The sequence below is a fragment of the Falco cherrug genome, chromosome 4 (genome assembly GCF_023634085.1).
Source record: "Falco cherrug isolate bFalChe1 chromosome 4, bFalChe1.pri, whole genome shotgun sequence".
NCBI lineage: Eukaryota > Metazoa > Chordata > Aves > Falconiformes > Falconidae > Falco > Falco cherrug.
In genome coordinates this window covers 55650040-55675529 of record NC_073700.1, presented here as the reverse complement: position 1 = coordinate 55675529, position 25490 = coordinate 55650040, and the positions used below count along the sequence as shown (strand labels likewise).

The 25490-nt window shown below is 45.3% G+C and overlaps 1 protein-coding gene across 1 annotated transcript in view; it reads left to right on the top strand.

The window, feature by feature from the left end:
• Window positions 1-2851: 2851 nt before the first annotated feature.
• Window positions 2852-25490, top strand: part of GARS1 (glycyl-tRNA synthetase 1) — a 29086-nt gene continuing 6447 nt past the window's right edge. The window contains exons 1-13 of the mRNA XM_055708773.1: window positions 2852-3126; window positions 6738-6839; window positions 9756-9858; window positions 10974-11115; window positions 12116-12204; window positions 13577-13653; window positions 15375-15520; window positions 16573-16722; window positions 18269-18431; window positions 19330-19494; window positions 22161-22269; window positions 22814-22958; window positions 24769-24854. Of these exons, the coding sequence (XP_055564748.1) occupies window positions 2956-3126; window positions 6738-6839; window positions 9756-9858; window positions 10974-11115; window positions 12116-12204; window positions 13577-13653; window positions 15375-15520; window positions 16573-16722; window positions 18269-18431; window positions 19330-19494; window positions 22161-22269; window positions 22814-22958; window positions 24769-24854 (1648 nt within the window). The 5' untranslated portion in view covers window positions 2852-2955. The remainder of the gene's footprint in view (window positions 3127-6737; window positions 6840-9755; window positions 9859-10973; window positions 11116-12115; window positions 12205-13576; window positions 13654-15374; window positions 15521-16572; window positions 16723-18268; window positions 18432-19329; window positions 19495-22160; window positions 22270-22813; window positions 22959-24768; window positions 24855-25490) is intronic.

Here is a 25490-nt window from a genome sequence, read left to right as displayed (position 1 = left end):
GTGCTTTTAGGGGGGCTGCAGAGAAGAGACCCAACATGGGCATCCTCAAACAGCCCCCTCAAGGTGCTTAGCAAATGCAAAGAGGCACAGAGCTAGAATCGGATGTACAAGGAGGGGAAAAGCTGGGCTCTGGACAGCCCTGAGATGTCAGCCAGCAGTGATGGTGTGCCCGGGGTGCCTGGTGGTTCACCCACCCACGTGGATGCCAAAAGGAAAGCCACCGCTGAGCTCGCCTTGCAAACCGGCACGAGGTGTGGGGTTCAGCAGCAATCCTCTGTGCTGGTAGAGGGCTGAGCACTTCTGCAGCACCCCAGGACCCAAGAGAACAGCGGAGATGGTACGGGCATGTTATCATAGAATAGTTTGAGTTGGAAGGGACCTTAACGAGCTTAAACATCTAGTTCCACCCTCCCTGCCATGGGCAGGGACACCTTCCACCAGCCCAGGCTGCTCCCAGCCCCGTCCAGCCTGGCCTTGGGCACTGCCAGGGATGGGGCACCCACAGCTGCTCTGGGCAGCGTGTGCTGGTGCCTCGCTGCCCTCACAGGGAAGAATTCCTTCCTTATATCTAACCTAAATCTCCCCTCTTTCAGTGTAAAGCCATTCCCCCTTGTGCGATCGCTACAGGCCCTGCTAAAAAGTCTGTCCCCAAATTATGGGGAACCCCATTATGTGTCTGTGCCCCAGCCCACAGACCCTCCATCAGCAGTGGATGCCCGAAGCCTTTCCATGCAGCTCCATGCTGATATAAAGGTTTATTTTTAGCTCCAGTATTAGCTTCATGTTGATTCCCAGACATACTCAGCTCTTCCCAATGACATCGCCTTGCAGATGGGGTCCAGCCAGCCCCGGGTGTGACCCAGTTCTGGGAGGCCAGTTTGCCCGCAGTCCCCCATTCGCAGCTATGGTTTGGTGTAAAATGCTGCCTGATGTTTCTCCCTTCCTGCCCCAACCCAGCAAGGACCCAGCAGCGGGCCTGGGGTCAGTGGCCCCTAAATCACACTGCCAGCCTTCAGCAGTACCATGGCAAAAGGGGCAGTCAGGGTTTCCTTGTGCACTCCCTACCCGCGCCCCCCCCCCAGCCTTGCTCAGGAAACATGTCCACCCTCCTTTTTCTGCCCTTTTTTCTTCTTTTAGTGCTTTGCTGCTTACCTAAAAAAATGACATGACTTTCAAAGTTCAAGTTGACTGTACAGTCCAATCCTCGTGCAAGCCCGGAACACGGGCAATCTAACGTGTCATGATGGATTTACTCACAAGGACGGGTCTTATGGCTCGGTCTTGTGCTCTCAGCCAGGTGCTTTTCAAAGCCCTTCGGGGGGAGAGCTGCACCCCCAGCCTGATGGGAATGGGCACGGAGGTGGTCTTTTGGGTCCTTGTGTTGAGGTTGTCCTGTACCACCAGGCCATGGTGCTGGGAACGGGTGCTGGACATGTTTCCTTTGCAAGGAGAGACGTTGCTGGGGCCAGCAGCGTGCACGAGGTGGGATTTCATCCAGGGAAAAAGGCTGGAGGCACCAGCCCCGCCCATCTCCATCCTCCTGATGAAGGGCTGCAGGGGACCAAGCATGCTTGGCTGCTGAGGACAGGAGGAAATCTTCTGGGAAGAGGGGAAAAAAAAAAAAAAAGGCATTTTGGAAAAGTGCTGCTACCTGGTCCTCCCGGTTCAGCACTGGCAAACCGAGCTTCTGGTCACTGGGGTTTCCCGTTTCACTGGGTCCTGCCACCTTCCCACCACCGTCGCGGTGTGCCTGCTCCCCATTCCCTTGCAAATTTGCTTTTGGGGATGGTTCCGCTATCCTCACACCTTTGATCGATCTATCCTTACACCTTCGATCACCGTGACGAGCTACAGGAGGGCTGCAGAGTCCTTACGCTCTTACCAGCACTGAATGAATTAAAAAAGAAATAATCTGGAACAGAGAAAAGCTCAGCATTTAACCGCACACTAGAGCCCTTTCCAGTAAGGTACGGCAGCGAAACAGAAACAGCAATTTGCAGCCAAATAAACATAACAGTGAAGCATTGGGAACAAGCAAGAGCATTCAGGACGAGCAGCTGCCCCACTCCCCCAGTCCCCCTGTGCCCCTGTCCCCCTGTCCCGGCACGGCACCCGCCGGGGGGGGCGGGAAACACCGCCGACCCCGGTGCGGGGGTGGGGTGGGGGAGGGGAACGGCCCGGGGGCGGGGCACAGCGGGCGGGGGTGGCGGCTGCACTGCGGGGGCAGGTGGCCCCGTGGGCCCGGCACTGCCCACGCACACCCGGGGACACACCCACGTAGGCAGGCACTGCCTACGCACAGCCGGGGGGCGGCAGGTATTACCCACGGACACCTGGGGTGGGATAGCCACTGCCCACGCACAGCCGGGGGACACACACAGGAATTGCCCACGCACAGCCGGGCCGGGACACAGGAATTGCCCACGCACAGCCGGGGGGGGGGGGTGCAGGAATTGCCCACGCATAGCCGGGGGGCGGCAGGTATTACCCACGTGTGCGGTGGGACAGCCAGTACCCACGCGCAGCCGGCACACACACACACACACACACCACGCACACCCAAGCACGGCCCACGGACACCCCGGGTGCCTGTGTACGTGTGCGCGTGCGCGCGCGTGGGTGTGCGCAATACCGTGCTCCACCCCGCGCACGCGCCCCACGGGCGGGGCGGGGCCCTGACCTCGCGCATGCGCAGCGCCCCCCTCGCGCCGCGGCGGCCGGGTGGGAGCGGGGGCCATGTGCGCGCGACGGGGGCGTTCCCGCGCGCCCCCTGTCGGCCCGCCGCCCCGTGCCGCCCCGCCCCGCGCCGTGCCGAATCTGCGGCGGGGCGGGCGCCGGCGGCGCTGCGGCGGCCGCTGCCCGTGCGGAAAGTGCGGCGGCGGGGCGCGGGCCGGCTTTACGCCAGGCGGGATTTCATCATGCGGGGGGGGGTAGGGCGGCGCGCCGCGCCTCTCCATGCCGCTGCCGCCCCGTAGCGCCCTGCCCGCCCTCCTGCACCGCCTGCGCCGCCTCGTCCGCCCGCCCGCCGCCCCGCTCCGCTCCCGGCCCCCCCCGGCCGCGACCCCCATGGACGGTCCGCAAGCCGAGGCGCTGCTTGCGCCCCTCAGGCAGGCGGTGCGGCACCAGGTAACCCGCCTCGGCCCGGCTGAGGGGCGTCCCCGCTGAGGCGGGTGGCGGCTGAGGGGGGACACCCGCCGGGGAGGACCCGCCTGAAGAGGGGTCTCCCGCCTGCGGGGCGCGGATCTCTCTGAGGGGGACGGGTGCGTGACAGACCCGCTCGGAGCTCCGGGCCCGCGGCGGCCGGCCGGTGCCTCGGCTCGGGTCTGTGGGGAGGTGTCCCCCCGTGTCCCCCCCCCGAGCCCTGCCGGCTGGCGCGGGCCGTGCTCCGGGTGGGTGCCCCCCTCGCGGAGTGAACGCAGTGTCTCCCCACAGCCCCGCAGGGCCTGCTCGCCACCTCCCCGCTCCCTGCTCGGGGGCGCCGCGCAGCCCCGGCGGGCTCCGGCCGGGCAGCCCGTAGGCGGGGGTCCGGGAGCCGGCCTTGGTCCCCGGGGGAGCGGGGGCTGCAGGTGCCTCCCCTGGGGTGGGTGTTGCGCTGCCCCGGAGCAGGGGCCGGCAGGGGGTGGGTGACAGGGGCTGCCCGCTCCCCTCCCCGCAGCGGTGCTGTGCGTTGGAGTCTGGCAGAACTGGATCAGTTCGTCAGGCTGCCTGGCGTCCCTCTCCTGGGCTCCGTGCCTCCTCTGCCCCAGCTGGGGCTGACTTTGTCATGCTGCTAGGGCCCCGTAGCTGGCTCTTCGCGTTTTCTTTCCAAAACAGCCTGCATAGGTTCCCTGATCCCATAGGGTCACACGATGATTTCCCTTTAAGAGCAGAGTTCGTGCTGGGGTTTGGAGGTAAACGATATTCTTTAGAATTGCATATTTGCCTGATGTGCTAAGGCACATCCTCCTTTGCACATTTTCCATTTCATCATTCTTAGTTGTCTAGATACATAGATGTCTTCTATTAGCTGGGACTGCATCATGTTCTCTTTCATCTCCCTCACAGGTGGAGCTGTTATCTTTATCTTCCTTGTTACCTGAGAGTGATTTATTTGCCTTATTTCCTAAGTGAATCTTGATCTTGGTGCTCTTGCTGTGTACGTTAATGGCAGTGGAGCTTGTTTATAGCACATGGGAGTTCCCCTTCCTTCAGCAGCAAGACCTATGTGTGTGGGTTCCCCATATGCCTCCTTTAAGTGGCAGAATCCATAGTCTTCTGCTTAGCTGCACACATAGCTACGTGTGTGTAGATCTACACATAGATTTGTGCATGTGTTTTCCCATTAAATAATTGGATTTATGACCCTCTAATTATACCAGCACTTCAATGAGTTTTTATTATGAATCATTGTACAGCATAATGCCTTGGCAGGAGAGCTTCTTGTAAATAAAACTATGATCTCTAGAGCTAGCCAATTTATTTACTTTAAAATCCTGCGTCTTGGGTGCTGACGTTTGCCTTTAAAGTATCAATGCACCCCTTCTTTCTGGCCGCCTGTGGGATTGAAACAGGAGTGTGGGGTGCCAGGGAAAGGTTTGTGGGTAAATTTGTGTAGCTGGGATTACAGATATTGTGTTGTACAGCTGACAGTAGTAATTCCCTGAGATGATTGCACAAGAGGAAAGGGAGGGAGTAACGATGACTGGGGTTGGTACCTTATGATGCAGAGGACCCTGTCTATCAGCTTGTGGAGAAGCAGTTTAATTAAACCTAAGGGACTCTTAACCTATGGAGAGGAAAGTGAGCAGCCTATCTTCCTGCAGCAGTGCCTGATGCAATAAGCTGCCGTGATCCAGGGGTGGATCCCTCTCTGCTTTACTGGTCTGTGGGACAAAGCTGCAGCAAAATTTGCCACATCGAGTGCTGCTGTGTACTCCTCCTCTGGGTTGGGCTCAAGATCGTAGCTTTAATTAGGTTGAGTCCTGTCAGCAAACATAATTATTTGCTTCAGTTGTGTGTTGTTGTTTTTTTTTTCCCTCCTTGCGTATGTCTGAGTACTCTTATAGATCAGGACAAAGAGTTGCTGTATGCTGCTTTTAGATGCTCAGCAATGAGCAGGGTGGTAGCTCTGTTGAGTCAGCAGTAGCAGCTTTGCAGCTTCCTTGACGTTTTTCCACTGCCGACCCCCTAGCTCAACAAAGGCAATTTGGACTTACTACTTTAAAAGAAAAAAAATACAAGAGATCAGATCCCTCCCTCTGCCACGTTACCCAGGAATGGCAGTTGAAATCCTCAGCCCTAGAGTGAAACTTTCATATTTTGGTATAACTAGTTAACAGGAAGGAGAGTGCAGATTTGTTCTGTTCTTGTAGCCATCGGGGTTAGGGAGTGTGACAGGATTCTTATTTTTCTCTTTTCTTTTTGTGTGTTTGGTTTAGTGCAGTCTTTTGAGGCTTCCTCCTTTATTAATAAAATTAGCCTTTTGAACTCCTTAGTCTCTGAAGCACTTTTAGCTTTTCTAATGTGATTACTGAGTGGCAATCTGTGTATTGTCTTCTTTTTGATTTCTCAGTCACCTGTAATATTAATGTCAGAAAAGCTCGGAATTGATGAAAAAGCTGTTGTGATGGAAATGTTGTATTCTGTTTGCAGTGGGTTTTTTTCCTTTTTTCCCCCTTCTTTTTGTTTAATGGGGAAGTGCAAGGTGCAAGAAAAATGCTGAACTTGGAGCATCCCATTCTTAGAACATTCCACATGAGAAGGCATTGACATCTCTGTGCTTTTTCCTTCTGGGTCAGCTCCTTTGTCCTTCTCAGTAATTCAAGATTGACCTTGGTTTTGGCTGAAGAAGGGTGGACTCAAAGGAAGACTTTTAATTAATTTATCTCCAAGAGCAAGCTGGGCGTGACTGCTGAGGATCATGTTCAGAAAAGCATGCTGTTGGATACTTAGGGATTGAATGCTTCCCTAGGGTTAAAGGGAAGAATTTTCCCCACAGGACGAAGAGGCCTTTGTGGAATCATAACAAAGTGATGGTGGTTTGACTCGGGTCAAGACCTCAGTGTAAGCCCACTGCATGGTTTTGGTGCTCTGAAACGTTTAGACTTCGAGGTTTAGTTTATTTCATTTTTTTAACTCCATTCCTTCCCGAAGTTGCTGGATAAATTTTAAAAACAGTAACAGTTTTTAGAGATAATGCAGTACCTTGTTTGCTTAGACATTAGGCTAACAATGCCTGTCTTCTGTGAGACCTTCTTCTAAAAATTTGTGTACTTACTGGCCAGTTTTGAATAGATGTGACAGAGGAAAAGAGGTCTGAAATGGTCATAAATTTTGAAGAAAAGGGAAAGGGTAGAAGGAAGAGAAGCCTTATTACTGAGGAGGAGGGCACAAAGCCTTTATTAACCATCTGAGAATCCACTTGGTGCATCCTCAAAGACAGAAAACTAGGATTTGTGGGAATCTGCTGTGAAGAGGTACATACAGGAAGATAGTTGCACACTGAGGTTTAATAACAGGTCTGGGATTTAACAGCGGGGGGGGGCATTGAATTTTTCTAATAATGCCTAGTTCTGCTAATTCTCAAATGCCTTCTCACTTGTACCAATTTAAGCAGCCTCTTGAGACCTGCGTGGAGGAGAGCTGGGAGCCAGGATGAAGCCCTCCTTCTGGAGTGACAGGGGAGCTCAAAGAAGGAGAGCTTTTCTCTATGGCATTCAAAGAAAGAATCGGTGTTGTGTTTTGTCTCCTTCTTCTAGGGAGAACTGGTAAGGAAACTGAAGGAAGAGAAAGCTCCTCAGGTGGATATAGACAAAGCTGTAGCAGAGCTCAAAGCTCGGAAGAGGGTCCTAGAAGCAAAGGTGAGTCTGGAAATTAAATTTGAGTTCCGCAGTTTTGTCTGAAAAGCCTCGAAATCTCTACTTAATGCTTTTTTATAGTATTGATTTGGGCTAGACTGTTTGAATGACTTCTGAAATAGTTTGCAAGTTTCCAACTAGTGGTAGTTTCATTCTTTATCTGTTACGCTGATACCTGTTAGCATTAAATAATAGTGTGCAAACAAATATGTGTTCAGGTTGTTTGTAAGTCAAAGCTGAAATTCAGTGTGTATGTTGCTAATCTTTGTTGACTGTATAGATCTTTTTTGTGTGCAGTGAGAGGATGTGCTGCTTGCTCTAGCAAGTTTCATTTTCAGCTTCTTTGTGCGGATTTAAATTCCCAGACTGGCATAGAAGGTGTTTCTTTAGAAACCATTTTCTTTGCTACTGTTTAAACAAAGTTTTTGGAGATGTTTCAAGTAGCCTATGATTTCCCTCAGCCTTATAGAGAGGGGTATATTGAAGTTGCGCCCCCTTTTTGAAAATGCGAATGTGCTCTGGAAAGTCTTTCTGCAAATGGAAATGATGGAAACTCAAGTTTGTTTTGTCTCTAGATTCATAAACAAGAAAAAACAGGCTTCCTTATCCTGCAAGCTCCCCTCCCCTTCTCAAACTGAAACAATAAATAGAAACTCCTGAACGGAAAAACAGTCAGGTAGGCAGATTCAGCCAGGAAAACTGTGAGGTTCTTTCTGATTTGTATTTCATATAAAAATGATTTTGTGCTTTGGTGGTAGTCTTAAAAATAAATTAATAAATAAATACACCACTGCTTGCAACTAACTTACTGTGAGAAGGTGAGTGTAGCGGAATTAAACCAGTCGACTCTGTTTATCCTGCATAGTCACATGAGGTGAACAGTCAGTGCTCCCTGCCGGCTCTGGCATGATGGTTACCTGTTTGCATACGTTTAACCCAAGTAAAAAGATGTCATTTTTACTTAGTATTTGGCATAGAACTGTGCCTTGAAACCATTGCATGAAACCCATATGGATAGCTGTGTTGTCCTGGAGTAACTAGTTTCTAAATATCTTCCCAATTCTGTTTCCCAGCCCTCGGAAGCTTGGCGTAGAGTGACACAGCAAGGCAAGTTAGGGGTCATGGTATGCATTTGAGCCCCACCTTCCGTTGGAAGAGTGCCTGTAGGATGCAGTGTAGAGGCGTGCTTACCAGTTACACAATTTGTGTGGGTGGTATCCCTGTCAGTGCAAGAATGACCTTGCAAATGCAGCATCTGCCCTTGTGAGTGCAGCACTCCAATACAGTCCTTCTTGGTGGTGTTTCCAGCAATGCATCAGTCACTTGCACCTTTTGCAGAAGGCAGCAGTGTGAGTGCTTGTTAGCTTTAGCAGCTGGTAAGTTTTCTGCTGGTACAGTTTTCAAGCCCTGTGACTCCTACTTAAAGATAGCAGAGTGGCTCTGAATTTGAGGCTTTGAACAGGGCAGAGAAGTTGAGTGTTTAAAATTCCTTGGCTTTATGTCCTCAAACTATATCATAAGTCAGAGATGATTCTGTTTCTCTACGGAGTCTTTCTTGCCCTTGAATACTAACACAGGTACTTTTCTGCCTTCTATTTATGAATATATTTATGTTTATGAATGCCAGATAGAAGAGACTGTTTCTTTGACTTCTGCAGCAGTTCATGAACTATTCTCTTTAGGTAATAGAAGAGGGCTCTACAGTTTTCTGTGCCCACTCCAGTTGTTCCTCTACTAGCCGTTTCTCCCTGCCAGCTCAGAATTGGGCTGTGTCACTTGCTCTTCTTCTTCCAGCTCTGGGCAAAAGCCATCCTTTCTCTTAAGAAACCCTGGTCATTGTGAAATGTGATTCTATGATTTTAGGCAGAAAGTGCCAAATGGATTCCCTTTCCATGCTTTAAAAGTACTTTTCTGGTGCTTGCTGTCATGTGTGTGCTCTCTCTGTCTTTGACTCTTTCCATCTCTCATGCAATTACTCCTTGGCTTATGCTAATTCATGGGAGCAGCAGATGTACAGTGCTTTTAAAATTAGGCCACGTTTATTTGTCTTTATAGATGCTAAAAGAAGAAAAGTTTGAAACTATTGGTTGTACAGTACTTTCTGTTACCAAAAGGCTGTTCAAAATGGTAGCATTAGCCACTGAGGAGGATCTGAATTAATTTATTGAGCTTCTTGGCTTCACTCTGCTTTAATTATCAAAATATCATGCTTGAAGAAAATCTTTCAGGTCTGTTGACTTCACTAATGGGAGTTGATTGCAAAAAATCGTAGGTTTTCAGGTAAAATGGTGAGCCTGCTGTAAAACATTTTCACAGAATCTGGGCAGCGCATTTAGGCACTCTTAAATAAATTTTCTGAGTGCAGCAGGCCGTATTTGTGAAAGCCTACATTTTGCAAGTAGATCTTTGTGCAAGTAGCAGACATACACCTTTGGCAGAGCACAGGGATGATGATGATGTTTGTAATTGTCATAGTCAGAATTCTTTCATGTGAGGTACACTTTATTGAAAGCTTCATTTATGCCAAGAGTTAGATATTTGTAGTTCAAGCTAGTCACTCCAAGCTCTTTTTATAGTCAGGAGAGGGAAATAGGTCAGAAGAATTGCTTTGGAAATTGACATTTTCCAGTGATTGTAAAGAAAGCTGAGGATGACTAGCTTAGACTTAGTTGTCTGAAAGTCGGGACAGATGAGTCTGCCTCAAGTGTCTAAAATGCTGCATTCGGACAATCATGCTTGTAATTGAGCACTTGAATTTCAGTGTGACCATTGCTCTTTGGAAAATGAGTATGTTGGCAGGATACCTTTGCTTCAAAATGGGGTTTACAGACTTTTGACTCATAGTGGTGAATGGAGAGGATTTCTCCTCCTGCCAGAAATGGGAGCAATTAACTGTTTTTGGTTTGCTTGAATTAACAGGAGCTGGCCTTACAGCCCAAAGATGACGTTGTGGACAGAGTTAAAATGGAAGATACTTTGAAAAGGAGGTTTTTCTACGATCAAGCCTTTTCTATTTATGGAGGTACGGATATGAAGAGATGTACATTTTAATCCATTTAGGCTAATGTTGTGGTCTTTCTAGGTGTGTGAAATGACATCGTGCAACATTACATTAATGCAACACAAAGGCATTATTTTTAAAGTTGGCTTTAAACTTTACTTCTTGAGTCTGTAAGCCTTTCAAAAGTTCCCCCTTCCTAAAGTCTGTGGGTGGGGAGGGGGCTCAAATTTTGTCTTTTGTTTTCTGAATGTAAATGAGTGGACCTTAGGCTGCGTGTTCTGAGCAGTTCATTGTAGAAGATTGTTTCTTTGCAGAGGGGTAGGGTGTTTTGGTGTTTGAGGGGGTGATCAGCTTATTTCCTTGTGACTGTTTGTCTCTGTCAGAGCTTTTCTTGGCTAGATAGTGCGCAAAATTAACATGAACCTTAGAACCTGTTACTTTAGTGAACTTTGTCAATGAACAGGTGCAGGTGAACAAATGTGGCTGTTAAACCTCTTCAGAGAGCTGATTTGAGCATTTGGGGGGGGCAGCACGATGCCTGTATTGTTCCTGCTCTATCACCTAAGACACTAAAATAAATACTCTAGGTTGTTTTATTGGATTTTTCTTTTTTTTCATTGTTGTGCCTAACCTAGGGATCAGCAGATATGTGTTATTACTGACAATAACGTACTGCTTTGGCCCATACATTATCACCTCTTCTGTATTCAGATTCTTCCTTCAGCTAAATTGCTTGCACAAAACTCTCCACAAACTGTAATCCGTCGGTGGAGGAAGTGTGACTTTCACAGTTGTTGGTATTTATCAGTTTCAGCTTCTACCGCTATCTGAGGGCCCAGTGGGCTCCGCAACTGAACTGTATTGGTTAGTGTGTAGGGCAGTGTCTGTCTAGGTCCTTCATAGAGTTTACTTTCAGCCTTTATGTTATGGGTCTTTATGTAAAAAGCCTCTCTATGGTGAGCCACATTCCGTATTCTGTTTAGCCCAGGGAAGCTGGTGCTTCATGCTCAGAAAATGACTTCAAGCCAACTGATGGAAACACTGGGAAGGGAGGATGTTTCCTCATAACAATGCAGGTTCATACAATGTAGGACCTACTGCATTTTATTTTTTTTTTTACCTTATTCTCTTTGCAGGTGTCAGTGGTCTGTATGACTTTGGGCCTGTTGGGTGTGCTTTGAAGAACAACATCATCCAAGCATGGAGACAGCACTTTATTCAGGAAGAGCAGATCCTGGAGATTGACTGTACCATGCTTACGCCAGAGCCGGTTCTGAAGTAAATATAGGTCTTTTTTCTTTCCTGCAGCATATAATTTCTGGTTGTAGTTGCATTTTACAGTCTTCTGTAAAATTACCCACAGGAATCTTGAGACTGGGTCACCCAATTTCATACCTTGTTGCAGTGCAAAATAATTAGATGGCAGTGCACAGGTCAACGTGAGAAGCTGTTCCATAAATCGGGGAGAGCAGTGGGACTTACGTCTGAGAGTCTGATGTCTTAATGTCTCCTTGCAGTCCCATTAAGAAATAAATTTCCATTATCCCTTTTTTTCTAAAAGATCAAGAAGAGAAGAAAAAGAATTAGGTGACTTGCCTAAACCTGGAACACCTGAGTCATAGTTTAGGACAGTGGCCAGGTTGCTCGACCATCCTTTCCTTCTCTGTGGAGGGGTGGCAATCTGCAGTGTGTTAATTGAGCTCTGAAAGCAAATGGTGCCTCTGTAGCCCTGGGGATTGAAACCCTCTTTTTATCCACACGCCAGGTAGAAGGACCATCTTCCAGGGTGAGGGCATAGTTCAGATTCTGGACACTTCACCTCCACATGTCTCCACTAAGACTACCCACAGGTTTGCTAAATATGTCAGGAGCTTTTGGACTGAGAGCCTGAGTGGAGTGAACTGCATTACTTTGTATGGGTCATGGCACAACGGGCAGAAGCTTTCATGGATCACTGGTACAAAATAGTGGAAATCTGTCCACCTGAATTACTGGTTACTCTTCACAACTGCGTCTATGTCTTGCTTTGATCACGATGCAGTTCCTACAGGCGCTAAGTGTCATCTTAAGGGACACGTTTTAAGATGTAGTGACACAGATCAGATTTTCTGTGGGATGGTACTGCTTAATGTCAATCTATAACCTGAAGCAAGAGTGAGCCTACAGTTTGGGTGCATAGTTTAAAGCATTTCTTTTTGGTTATGGTCTGTCCACTGCGACAGTACCCAGGGCTGTCTGGTGGAAGTTTTCATGTTCTTTTTTCTATCATCTTTTCTAGGACTTCTGGCCACGTAGACAAGTTTGCTGACTTTATGGTGAAAGATGTGAAAAATGGGGAATGTTTTCGTGCTGATCATCTCTTAAAAGGTTTGCTTTTATTCCAAGGCTAGGTGGCCTTGGGGATTTCTTGCAGTGGTACAAATGTGGGAAAAGACTTATCTTTCTCAGGGGAGGCCAATTGGTGTAGCCAGTCTTTTGTACTTGTGTTTGTAGTTCGTTAATCCTACCATACCAAAGATCCCCGAAGTTCTCAGTTTCAGCCAAATGTTGTGTTAGTGTCCTGTGTTACATGGTTGGGTCATTTTTATGAAATCCTGGGTCATCAGGCCATAAAAGATCACTGTGTTGTCTAAGCTGAGGACTCCCTATATAACAACATTCCTGTCCTCTACCATGTTCTGGTTTTTGTTTTCTTGAGTTTCAGTTGCTTTTTGTTTGGAACTGAGAAATGACTTAATGATGATACAAGGGGACAGAGCATGCTTTCCCTATGCAAAGTTCAATTACGTGGTGACTGCTGACTTTCGTATACCTTAGAACTCAGCTGACTTTTGGGAATGCTAAACAGACTTAATGCATTTCTTAGGTTTGCAAAGTCTTCACTCTTCTTTCTGGTTATTGATTAAAATTTGTTTAAAAAACCAAAAAAAAAAGGAAAACTTTTTTATGTACAGCTCCATTATGAAAGGAAGGACTGTTCTGCTCTAGGTTTAAGTTGCTTGTGCTCTCCAGTTTTCTAGCGTTTTCCTTGGAAGTTAAGTATATAGAACAATGCGCACTGGCATCAAAGCTGCTTTCATACTATTTTGTTAGAATTTTTGTTTTATTAAAAAGACAAACAAAAGAAGCCCATCTGAGCTCTGCCCACTTGGCACACTGAACAGCATCTTAAACAAGAGTGTCCCTGTCTCTTCTGCAGCCCATCACTGGTTAACAGCCACCTGCTGTTACTGACACTAAAAAGTTGGATTGCTTTTTTCAGATGAGTGGGAAATGTTGGCATCGCTGTCTGCCTTTGTATCTCATGGAGAATGTTGTGCTTTAAAGTGGAATGCAGTCTAACCCTACTGTACCAACTCAGTGCATGCCTCTGAGTGCATTTGGATAAAATTAGCCATACTGGCTTGGGATCAGATGTTGCTTTTAATTTCCAGTCCGTATAGAAAGAAAATAAGGAGAAAGGGACTACAAAGCCATTGCTTGGGTTTAGAGGAACGAGTATTGGAAAGAAACTAGATAAGGACCTGTTGTTTCCCCTGTGGTGCGTCACATCAACAAACTGTAGATCAGCATTGCCCTGATGACAGGAGTGGAATTACCCTGATAGACACTAGCAAGACAACGGGTGGGTATACACTAACAGTCATACTGGAGGATCCTCCTGATTTTTTCAAGCGTTAGGTTGGGGTCTGTGATGGTGTTGCAGTACAAACTCACTAAGTACTTCTTTTGCTTACAGCTCACCTGCAAAAGCTTATGTCTGACAAGAAGTGCACAGCAGAGAAAAAGGCAGAAATGGAAAATGTTCTAACGCAGGTGGGTGCCTGCCTGGGGAGGTGGATGCTGCAGGGATATGGGTGTAACTGAGGAAGTGCGATACACCGAGTCCAGAGGCAGTGCCCCTTCTGTGTCTCTGAAGATGCTCAGAAGTCTTTGCATCAGAGATATATGTCCGGCTGTACATGCTCCTAAATACTGAAGACTTAGTTGTTAACAAATACTGTAAACTTGCTGGTTAATCGCATCTCCTTCCTTCTGCTGTTTTGGAGAGTAACTGCTGTTATATTTGTCCCTTGAATGTTGGATTGGTGGGGCTGAAGCTATGTTCTTGGAGCTGGTGTGCTCTGTTCCGCTTCACGCCCTGGCAAAAAGCCTGTCTCTTCTGAGTCCTCCCCCTGTACCTTTGTAAATTCCTGACTGGGATTGTGATACAAAGGAACAGAGACGGATGAGAAGTTTTCTGAATCAGCTTAGCACTGAATTGGTATGTTTTAAAGTTGTCTTGGCTTTGAAGTACTTGAGATTAATTCCTCTGTCTCTAGCACCCCGCACACATTTTTCCTGTTTCCCATGAGAATAGCTGGTGCTCCAGGCTGACATTCCTGAGCAGCTGTGCAGATGTTTGCCTTTTTTTATTTGTTTTCTTACCTTGTTTTTAATGTTTGTTCTTATGACTTCTAGGATAAATACTTCTAGAGCCATGCATAGAATGAATGTTTCCTTCTAGAAAGAGCAACTTTTTTTAATCCTGTGTATTGCACCACTGGGAAGCTCTCATTAGGTTTTTCATACTACCACGCTGAACTTTGACCATTCTTTAGGGGAATTTATCTATTAATGAACTCTTATCTCCTGTCCTTTCTCTTATACATGAAGAATCATGACAATTAGTGCTAGAGGCAGCTCATTAGATTTTAAATTTGAGTGTTAAATCATTGCTGTACTGTTCAGTATAGACCCTTTATGGTACTTGGGTCTAGTAACTACATTTAAATGTACATATGCAGAAAGCTAGTACGTTAATGCACAAGACAGTTGCAGAAATTGTGGGTCTTGTGCAGTTAGATTGCAGTTAGATCTGTAGTTCTGCTGCTGCTTGATTCCCATCTTCCAGAGAAAGGGGAAGGTAGGGTCCTGGAAGGGGCTGAGATTATCCTACTTGTGAAAGTGTCCAGTCATTGCCAAATTGTTTTCAGAGCAAATGGAGAATCTTTCACCAGGAAACCCTGTGCTGCAGATCTGTTCTATTTAACTAAAATGTAGAACAGCTCTAAAAGAGAGCATCTAATGCACAGCTTGACTGCTGTGTTTCATGCACCAGAAGAAAAAGAAATGAATGCTGACAAAGCCCTGCAGAAATTTTAGCTTTCTTCTCTCTCATTGCTTTATTTTTTCTTTTTTTTGTTCCCAACTCAGTGCTTCCCATGCCTTAGCTGAAACTGTTCAAAAGAAGCTGCTGGTGGGTGGAGATGCAGTCCCAATGACTTTTCTGCTTTACACCCACTGTTATGCTCAGTGCTTGCATTTCTATCTAGACTTCAGACTTTCTGTGGTATGACTGAGTCGTGGACTTATGTTACTAAAATGGGTTTGCAGATGTGCAGTGTATTCTTCTGTTACTGGTTCAAACCTAGCTTGTGTGAAAATGTCAAGATTTCAGAGCTGTAGATCATGCTCAGCAAAAGATGAAGCGGACATAATTAATTCCTGTTATCTTGTCTAGTAATTAAAATAATTCTCCTGTGTTTTGGTATTAGTTGGACAATTATGGCCAGCAAGAACTTGCAGATCTCTTTGTGAACTACAATGTGAAATCACCAATCACTGGGAATGACCTGTCCCCTCCTGTTTCTTTCAATCTGATGTTCAAGACCTCCATTGGGCCTGGAGGAAACATGCCTGGGTAGGTACTAATCTCATTCTGCTCACACTGTCCCTTCTTCATAGATCACTTGGAGTAAAAATGCAGTCTCAACAGGATTGAAATACGCAATTTTTTCTTGAGTAACCTTCCCTTGCCTTTCAGTCCCAGCCTGCTCTGGCAGGTCAGCATTCCTTGTATCTTGGTGAAAGGCAGGATAATCAAGGAGCTGTTGCAGAGTCGTGAAAATACTTGAAGCAGATAGACCATGTGGATCACAGCTATGCCCTTGCTTGTTGGAGTAGTTTCCATAAAGCCAGTTAATGCTGAATCCGCAATTGTCAGCAACTGCTTGGCTATAGAGAACCTGTTTCAGGATGAAGTTATTTAGCAGGGTGATCGTAGCATCAGTTGCTAGGTGTTTGTAGTTAGTATGTGACAATGTAGAAGCTTTCTTGTCTTGAGTTGGGGTCTCCAAAACTAAGACAGAAACCTCTGTTGACGAGTGGAGGATATAATTCTTGCATATGCTCTGGGATGGGATCAGAGGTACACGTCATATGTCTTCTCCAGTATAGTACATGAAATAATCTATGTAGGTGGTATTCTCTGTGGAAATCTCAGATCACTGTAGGGGTTGTAGGGACGTTACACTAAAGCCGCTTCACAGTTTGTGTGACAGCAGAGCTGCAGTTACGTATCGCCTGCAAAACTCACCTTTGTAAGCAGGCTGGAACAGCTCAGGACTACATAGGAAAGGCAAGGGGGGTGCATTCCTTGTGACCTCCTTGATGTCACTGGCCACTGTACTTCATTCAAACACCTTTTTCCGTTCTGTGCTTGCATTTCAAAAGCAGCCAAATCATCCAGTTTGCGTTTGAGAGTAACTGGAGTGCTGTGTTTGGGCTGCGGCTGGTGTTTGTTCAGTCTTTTCCCCTCAGTCTGTTGCTTCATTATTTTGTGTCTAGAGTTCAAAAGACTCGGGAGTAAAAGTACCACCTTTAAGTTTTGTAGTAACTGTGTTTTTCTTTTCTCACTGATTTCCCCTCCATTTTATCTTCCTGATTTTTTCCTCTCCCCCCATCTCCTTTCAGCTATCTGAGGCCAGAAACTGCCCAGGGAATATTCCTCAACTTCAAACGTCTTCTGGAGTTTAACCAAGGCAAACTGCCTTTTGCTGCTGCTCAGATTGGAAATTCCTTCAGAAATGAAATCTCACCCCGCTCCGGCCTCATCAGAGTGAGGTACTGCAAATTTCCTCTTTTAGCAGGAGGGTACCTGGGAGCAGGTAGCGCCTCCCTTTTTGTTCCAGTGTTCGTACATGATTATGTCACTTTCATGCTTGCTTCCAGAGGCCTCCAGATTATGTGCCTAGTGAGTCTCTGTGTTCATGGACAAACTCTTATATTAAGATTTTAACTACAGAGTTCTATCTAAGCCTGGCTGGTTAGAAGTAGGAGCTCTGAAATAGCTGCTGTAATAGAAACACCTACTTTAAACTCAGTTTTACTAACAAAATTTGCTTCCATCATAATCTAAACAAATCATAAAGTAGCTGTGTTCTCTACAGAACATGCAGCTTTGCTTGTTTATATATGTTCATGTGATTTACTTTAAAACTGAAATCTGGAATCGAAACGTGATTGACCTTGTAGCGGTATTTTATTGCCTTGGTTTTGCAGTTCTGCAGCTTAATACAGAAAGGAAGTTGTGAGATAACCTGACTCAGGAGATGTGTTTGTGTCCCAAGAGCAGTCAATCAGGAAAGCTCAGAGTTACTGAGTCTCAGGTTGAAAGTGATTATTGTATTTCCTTAAGGATACTCTCTGTGTTTTAACCGAACTATTTTGAACAGAAGTCTCTTCTGTCTAATTTGGAACAAGAGCTCCCATGCGCAGTCAGTGTAGTTCTGCCATGCACACAGGCAGAATGTGTCGTAAACTTGGGAACTGATTAATATGGTGCTGTAAATGGTGCCACTGAGAGGCAGTGGCATCGTTAGCACTAAGGGAACTCTGGAATTTTCTTAGTCCTCATATGCTCTCTTGCACATCTGGGAATGAGAACTTTTCTCATTGAAATGCATTTTCAGTCAAATATAAATTATATGCTTGTGACACATTTATTGGAGACTGTTATGCTATCATAGCAAATTATATCCTGATGCCTGTGATTTAAAGTTAATGATTACCTAGAGCTTTTTAAAGGTTCTTGATAGCAAGCTAATTCAATATAAAGCAATTTCAAGCAGGAAGGTTAAGAATCAGTCTGAGTATAGATGTGTTAAAGATAAGCTCTTAAAACAGAATGTACACCGTTGCTGAATGTAGCGGTATCGTTATCTTCAAGAAATTGTCACCTCACCTGGTTATTTTAGGTATCTCTCATGTGAGTTAAAGCTACTGAATTAATCAGTGGCTTATTCTTCATTGACCCTGTAGGAAATGTACAATTCTAATATGGGCAGCAGTCTGGAAAAACTCCAGAGAACTTCTGAAAGTATTTCTAAAGGTGCTAATCTCTGCTCTGAATCACAGTGGTGATAACCATGTCCTGGAGATCTATAGATGAATTTGTGGAAAGTTTTATTAGGAATTCAAAGATAAAACTAAATCCAGTGTCGAGGCTGGTTCATATTCCAGTCGTCTATACATTGGCTCGGCTCTTGGTTTACATGTGTTTTTAAATTGCTGACTTGCTTGTGAGAGGCTAAAGCATAAACTTTTATTAGATTGGCTGTGTCTAACAGATGAAATATTTAATACACGTGGTTGGTTGTGTTTCTGTTAGGGAATTCACCATGGCAGAAATTGAGCACTTTGTGGATCCCAGTGAGAAAAATCACCCCAAGTTTCAGAATGTGGCAGATCTCAACATTCTCCTGTACTCTGCCAAGGCCCAGGTCAGCGGGCAGTCCGCCCACGTAATGCGGCTGGGAGATGCTGTCCAGCAGGTAATGTTCCTCTAGCAGGCACATGGAGCTTGCTCTTTTGAATATTTCCTTCAAGGCTAAATTACAAACTGTTATTTTGATGCCAGCTGGGGTTTGCTCCCAGATTTAAGAGTCGGTTCTCTTCAGTGAATCAGTGTGGCTGAAATCCAAGCCTGGCCCTTGTTATCAGTAATGAAAGGCTGCAGGTTGTGTTGGGATAGTGGTTGGAGGCTAAGCTTCACACTTGGCTGGTGGGAGAGCAGCAGTAAGGAATACTAGGATCTGCCAAAAGCTCAGCAGTGACTAGGAATCTAATACTTGGCTGCTGACCCCCATCAGTACGTGGCTGGCACATTGGGGTTTCACTACCTGATTCTCCATCCATGCAAATTATGAATGAGTAGATTGACCAGCCTCCTTCAGCCCACCCACCAAAATACTGCCCCCCCCCCCCCCCCCCCCCCAACCTAAATGGAAAAACCCCAAAACCAAACCACCACCACCACAAGAATGCCCCCCTGCCATTGTACTGCAACTGCGAACTGTAGGGTACAGCTGTTGCAGGGTCTGGAGCCGTAATTGCAGTTCCCATGCAGTCATCATACCTGTGCCTGTACTGTTGCAGAAAATACTGCGAGGTATTTTCAACTAGGTGATCTTCAGAGACAGTTAGTGATGAGTTCTAGAGTAATAATAACTTACTATTTTGTTCAGATGGAGATACTGCCAGTGGCACTGGGTGAATTTGAAAAGATTTAATAGTTTCAGGAGAAACAGTACTTTATCATGGGCAGCTGCAAGAAGTTCTATCTCTAACATGTCAGGTTGTCTGCAGAAGTACAGCAAATCATTACTTTGCTTCCTTAGGAATTAATGTCTGTGGTTTGGTTTTTTTTCTTCCTGCTTTTTCCCTTTCCAGGGTGTGATCAATAACTCCGTTCTCGGTTACTTCATTGGCAGAATCTACCTCTTCCTTACAAAGGTCGGTGTATCCCCAGAGAAGCTGCGCTTCCGACAGCATATGGAGAATGAGATGGCTCATTATGCCTGTGACTGCTGGGATGCAGAGTCCAAAACATCGTATGTAAGTGACAAAGTGAAACAGCAAGTGGCACTCCCTGTCAGATCTGTTGGTAGTGCAGGAAGGGGTTCTGGTTTATTTCTTGTTTTTTAAAACGAGGGCTATGAGTCTGATGTTTCTGTCCAGTCCCACGTTGGTATGAACATACTTACTGCAGTGAAAATATTCTGAATCCAGGATTAAGGGAACAGGTCAGCTCCCTGCAGTGAGCTTGCACAGAGTTTATGAATTGTTGATGTTTCCTTGTAGGTCCATGCTTCAGGCTCTTCTTTGCTGGAGCCTGAAGTTGCCTGGGGACTTTTCTCTGGTTGAATTTCATATAGAATTAAAGGGAACCAAGTCCTGGTGCTTTCCAAAGGCTATAACCCCTGTAACAGCAGTGGGGAATGATTTGTTTTGCTGGAGGCATTATTCCAGGGCATACTCCATCCTGCTTGAATATTTGCTTTTCCTTTCCCACTTCCAAGCTGTGAGAAATGAGTTAATTCCTGCCAGTTCAGACAGCTGGTGCTGCGAGAAAAATTTCCCAAGGATTTTTTGTCTTCCTGCTGAGCCATTAAGAGCTTTTCAGTTCAGGCCTTGTTGAGTGCTTTGTCTTTCTTTTGCATTGTTGGTTGGATTTTGAAAAATGTGTTGCTTTTTTCTTTCAGGTAAACCAGCAGTAATAGGGGCAAAGCTCTTAGACTCATTTTAGATTTTCTTGGAGGGCTTTCAGCCTCTTCAGTAAGTCTCAGCCAAGTATATCAGCTGGAATTATAGTTTCAAAAGAAATGTCGTAGAAGGCGTAGTAACTAGACTGTATTGATTATGAAGTCATTCCCCTCTTCAAGGGTGTAGAATCTACTTTTGGGGGTTGAATCTGAGTAAAAAAGAAAAAAAGTTATTTCATTATTTTTCCTTCATGTAGTGAAGCATATGTTCTTCTGCCTGGTTAGCCTTTCCAAGGATTCTAGGATATATGCAGATTTCTGAAAATACCTAGACAACTCTGTGTATTCTAGTTCCTATAAGGGATCAAAAGATGTGACGGGATTTTGCTGAGGTCTGTGGGCTAGCCTGTGACATTGCAGTGACCCTTATCTGATGGATGACCCCATCTGCAGACCTGACTGGGTTGAGAGCCAAACTGGTAGCATGCTCAGCCCAAAGGTGTCTGCACATGGAATGGTTCAAGGCTTCAGATGGTGCGGACAGCCTTACTTACGGGCAGGAAGAACCTCGTACAACCTAGGAGTGAGGAGGTTGTGTGTGGTTGGTGGTTTTTCTCTGTGTGGTTTTTTTGGCTTTTTTGTTTGCTTGCTTGGGGTTTCTCTCTCTCTCTGATTTTAAGGAGCTGAGATAGACTTACCATGAGCGATGTTCCATTACAGCTAGTTAGAGGAATAGAAGCCAGTAAAGTTCTGCCAAACTTAAGCAAAAAAATTCTTTGCATCTTGGGTGTGTGATTTGTCTTCATATAGAACAGACCTGTAGAAATGATTGAACCGATGGCTTCCTTTGAATATAGACAGCTGATTTCCCTAAGTTCAGAGCCTCTCATTGCAGCCAGCCCAAAACAGGCTGGACATGCGTGTGCCATACCACGTAAATAAGATTAATAAACTTTGCAAGCCTTGTCATGGATAGGGGCAACACTCAGAGCAGTATGTCCCAACAGCCTAACCCAGAAGTGAGGACAGCAATCCCAGGGGCATGACAAAACCACCGTGTGAGCTAGGCTTACACTTTGGTTTGTCACTTAACTCTGACCAAAAATGTTTATACCAACTTGCAGCACTCTGTAGTAAGCAGTTAACTGCTCTGAATAGCTTAAAATCCATCCTGTAAAATCATTACATAAACCTGTATTTTGTGTTTTCTGAGAAGTAGCTGTAGTACCCTAATGGTTTAATTTGTGAAAAATTCCCCAAGATTTTCTGGAACACCATGATTCTTCAAGCACTGGAATTTCTTCTGTTGACATACCTTTCCTGACACCCTGCTATATCACTGCAAACCGGAAAACCACACAGCATCTGGCTGCCTATATGTCCATGCTGATGTGACAGTGAATGGAAAGCAGCTGATGTGCCTTTTGTTATACAGGATTGTCTTTTAGAAAACCCAGATGGTGGTTGTATTTGCTGCAAGTGTAAGGAGGCTTCATCTATTCCGTGTGCGTGAATGATGTTTTGAGATTCCTCCTTGCTGTACATAATGAAATGTTGAAAGAAGTGCTTTCCTTGCATGAGATCTGTCTTGGTAGCTCATAAGCCAGGCTTTCAACCGTTCTAATGGGGCTGGTTGCCTGCTGTCTGTTCCATACTTGCGGAGCAGTGAAGCCCTGAAGGCATGATGTCTCATGTGCCTGTAGCATGTGGGTGATAGGACTGTGTGCTCTGGCCCCAACCCTAAGCTATTGGCACAGGGCTGTGTTCTGCCAAGCCATGTGGAAAACCTGGCCCTGAACACAGGCACTGGTTAGATAACTGATCATTTCCTCTGAAAACAAATGGAATCATTCAAATGACGGAGCAACTAGTGAGTGAGGGCTGCTTATTGTAACAGAGCTAATTATGTAGAAAAAACAGTCATGGGAGCAGGGAGGGCTTAAGGGTGAGTAAACATATTTGATGCTTAAGTGGACAAAAAAAGTGAGTTGGTGAAAGCTTCTGCTTTTGTTTTTTCAGGGTTGGATTGAGATTGTTGGCTGTGCTGATCGTTCCTGCTATGACCTCTCCTGCCATGCCCGTGCCACCAAAGTTCCTCTTATAGCTGAGAAGCCTCTCAAAGAACCTATATCCTTTCAGAATAAACCAGATTCTCTTGAAGTGAAAAGTGATCTGACAGTGAGATGTCTTTGAGAGCTGTGCAGCTCTATTTTAAATTACATCTGTAAAGTTAACAGGGAAACCTGGAGCTACAGACCAGCATGACTTTGGGAAGTAACCTGCAAAGAACTGAGCACGTAGGTGACTTTACCCTGGTTGGCAAAGGGGCTTTACTATTTTGCTTGGTTTTTTTCTAACTTAATGCTAGGCTCTGTTTTGGCTGTGAAGCATGGTTTAAATATGAATGTGGGGTTACTATCCCAGGTTACTCAATGACATTCCATGGTTCTGCTGCTAGCTGTACTTGTAAAAAATGTATTCTTGTATTCTTTCAAAATTCGTGATGTTCTGCCTTTCAGTATTTTTCTATTGTTCCTTTCTTCTCTTGGAGAGGAGTTCCTTAATCCAGTAGTGGAGGAGATTTCTTTGTGTTGAGTAGCAGTTAGCTTTGACATAGCAAAAGAACCAGGCCCTGCTTTCTGTCGTCTCAAACTCCTTAACTGCCTTGTACAGAACAGTTAACATTGTTCAGTTTGAGGCAAATAAGGGAGCCATTGGCAAAGCTTATAAGAAGGACGCAAAGGTGGTGATGGAATACCTTTCCATGTGTGATGAGTGTTACATCACTGAGATGGAGCAGCTACTCAACGAAAAAGGGTGAGCTGGCTGTGTGCGCATCGTAGCCTTCTCTGACACCTCTGATGAAGGTTCCCAAAGTGCTGCTGGATTAATTTGAGCCACCTGAAACCAGCTTCCTTGTGAGAGAGTAGATTGAGTAGATAATCTGAAATGTTTTAGTGCTCTCCCACCCATTGTGGTCATCCATCAACATATCTTTTGATGCATGCACATAAATGTGTAACCACGGTATTCAAGTGTTTATGTTTGTGGGAATGAGGTTCTGGCTTTGGTAGGATCATCCCGTAAGAGAGACACTTCAGTGAAATGGGCAGTGTTTACTGGCTTCCTGCTCTGCTTTGAGAGTTGGCCAGGACTGGCAAATGGTTTTGAACTTAATTTTAAAATTAATCAAATAATTCTGTGAGTGATGGAACAGAGTAGTTAATGAGAACCAAAACTTGTGTGAGTATCCTCCGATGCCTAGTGATGTACTTTAGGACCTGTTACAGCCTTGGATTTATTGGGGCAGCAATTTGTATGTTTTTCCTCGACCTGTCGGCTTGTGTTCCTAACATGCAGGAACTGAAAATGTAGGAGGTCTCTACAGCTGTCAAATTTGGCTGAAGTAGGCCAAGCCAACAGCTGTATGCATTATGAGAAGGCTAATGGTGCAATAATAAAAAATAAACTTAATTTCCTGCTTGAAACGGTGCAAGTTGTAAAGTCAGTGAACACATTCCAGAACGGTAGTGGGTTTTTTCTCCCCTGAGCTATAATTTATTTCATTTATATTTCTACGAATGTGCAAGTGTAGAAAAAAACAGTAGGACTCAAAATGGGAAGAGACGCTATTGCAGAATACGGTGATGTGTACACATGTCAAAGCCAGAAGGGAGTGAAGTTAGTTCATCCAGAATGCCACTGAAATGATTGAATAGATGAGTTATAAACATCCCAGGCTTGAATTAGATAGTAGACTGAAAATCATGACTGTTGTTTCAGTTCAGCATCCAGTTTTAGCTGCATTCAGAGCAAAATCTTTATAAACTTCATCCCATTTGATACTGTGTCAAAATGCAGGTGATTAGCACAGACTTTTTTAAGAAGTTTTTTGTTACACTAATGTGAACGCTTCAGTGAGAAGGGTACCATTGCTGACTGCATGTGTTGACAGTATTGGTGTGCTAGACCTACCTTTTGTGTGACCGTGTTTGTATAAATCCATGGTGTGAAGCCCTCAGGTTTGCAGCAGCAATTTTCTGTTAGGATGCATAATAACAGATGTTTGCTTCCTGTAAGTGGGATGGGTCAATACAGCCTAAATTCTCGTTAGCAAGGAGCGTGTGCTGGTTGCAAGCTAGCAAGGAGCAAGAGAAAGTATTTAGAAGGCCATAATATCAAAAGCTTTAGAAATAACTAACAAAATAACTGTGCTGTGTCCTTGCCTTTGGCATTTGTGAAAATGAAGGTACCTTCTGACACAGCTCTGTGTCCATGAGAAGTCCATGTACTTGACGAGATGTACGGTCTGCAGCAAGTGCCTGTTTTGTGTGCCTCCCTTTTTTTTTCTCTTGATGTATATGCTTCATCCTGAGATTCTTCCATTTCCTAATTGAGTTTGCTTCAGGCTGTTAACCACAACTAAGTTCACTGTGATTATGAAAAGGGTTGTTTTTAATGTACATGTAGTAATTTTATTATTAATGTAAATTCCTTTTAATGGGAATGCCACATGTTTCTTTGATCTCTGGGGTTTGCACTGGCTTCTATCATTCTACTCTTAAAGTCAAGTATAACTTGTTTATTTATTGCTGGAGCTTTTAAGTGACTTCTTTTTCCTTTGCAGGGAATTTACTGTTGAAACTGAAGGGAAAACTTTTAAATTAACAAAGGACATGGTTACTGTGAAGAGATTTCAGAAAACATTACATGGTAAATTTGTATCTTGTTTGATCTTCAAAATTAAGAGGCAGATGAGGATACACTTTGAATATTAACTTTTATTTATTGCATTGTCCTGTTAGTATTGTGCCACAGCACAGGAAAAATAGCAAATTTCATTTCCTTGAAATTCAGCAATTTAAGAGAAAGTGTTCACACAGCAGTGGGATTTCAGTGACCATTGATGCAGGCCTGTCTGCCTGCTTCTCGGCTGGTCTATTCAGTGACCCGTTTAACAGACTTTGGCTGGCATATTATGTTCATGCTGCTTCAGTTGCATATTCAAGGATTTGTAAGGTTCCATGTGGTGCTAAGAACCATCTGCTTCAGTGATAGAGGAGCTGGGGAAGGTGCACCAGCTTTGGGAGCTTTCATCTGTAAGTCCGTTGCAGTGCAGCAGGTGGGTTGCAGCAGTGTGTTCAGAAGGCTATGGGCAGATCTCTGTGCTCAGAGCTGCTGTTGTCACTCCGCTGCCTGGAGCCAAGTCTTCCAGCATCTGCCAGCTTGCCAGCCTGCTGTCCTGACCAGACTCGGTAAGCTGACAAGTCCAGTCAGTTCCTCTGGTAGTTGATAATCACATCAGCTTTGATCAGGGACTGCATCTCCACAGAGCTTTTGTCCTGATGT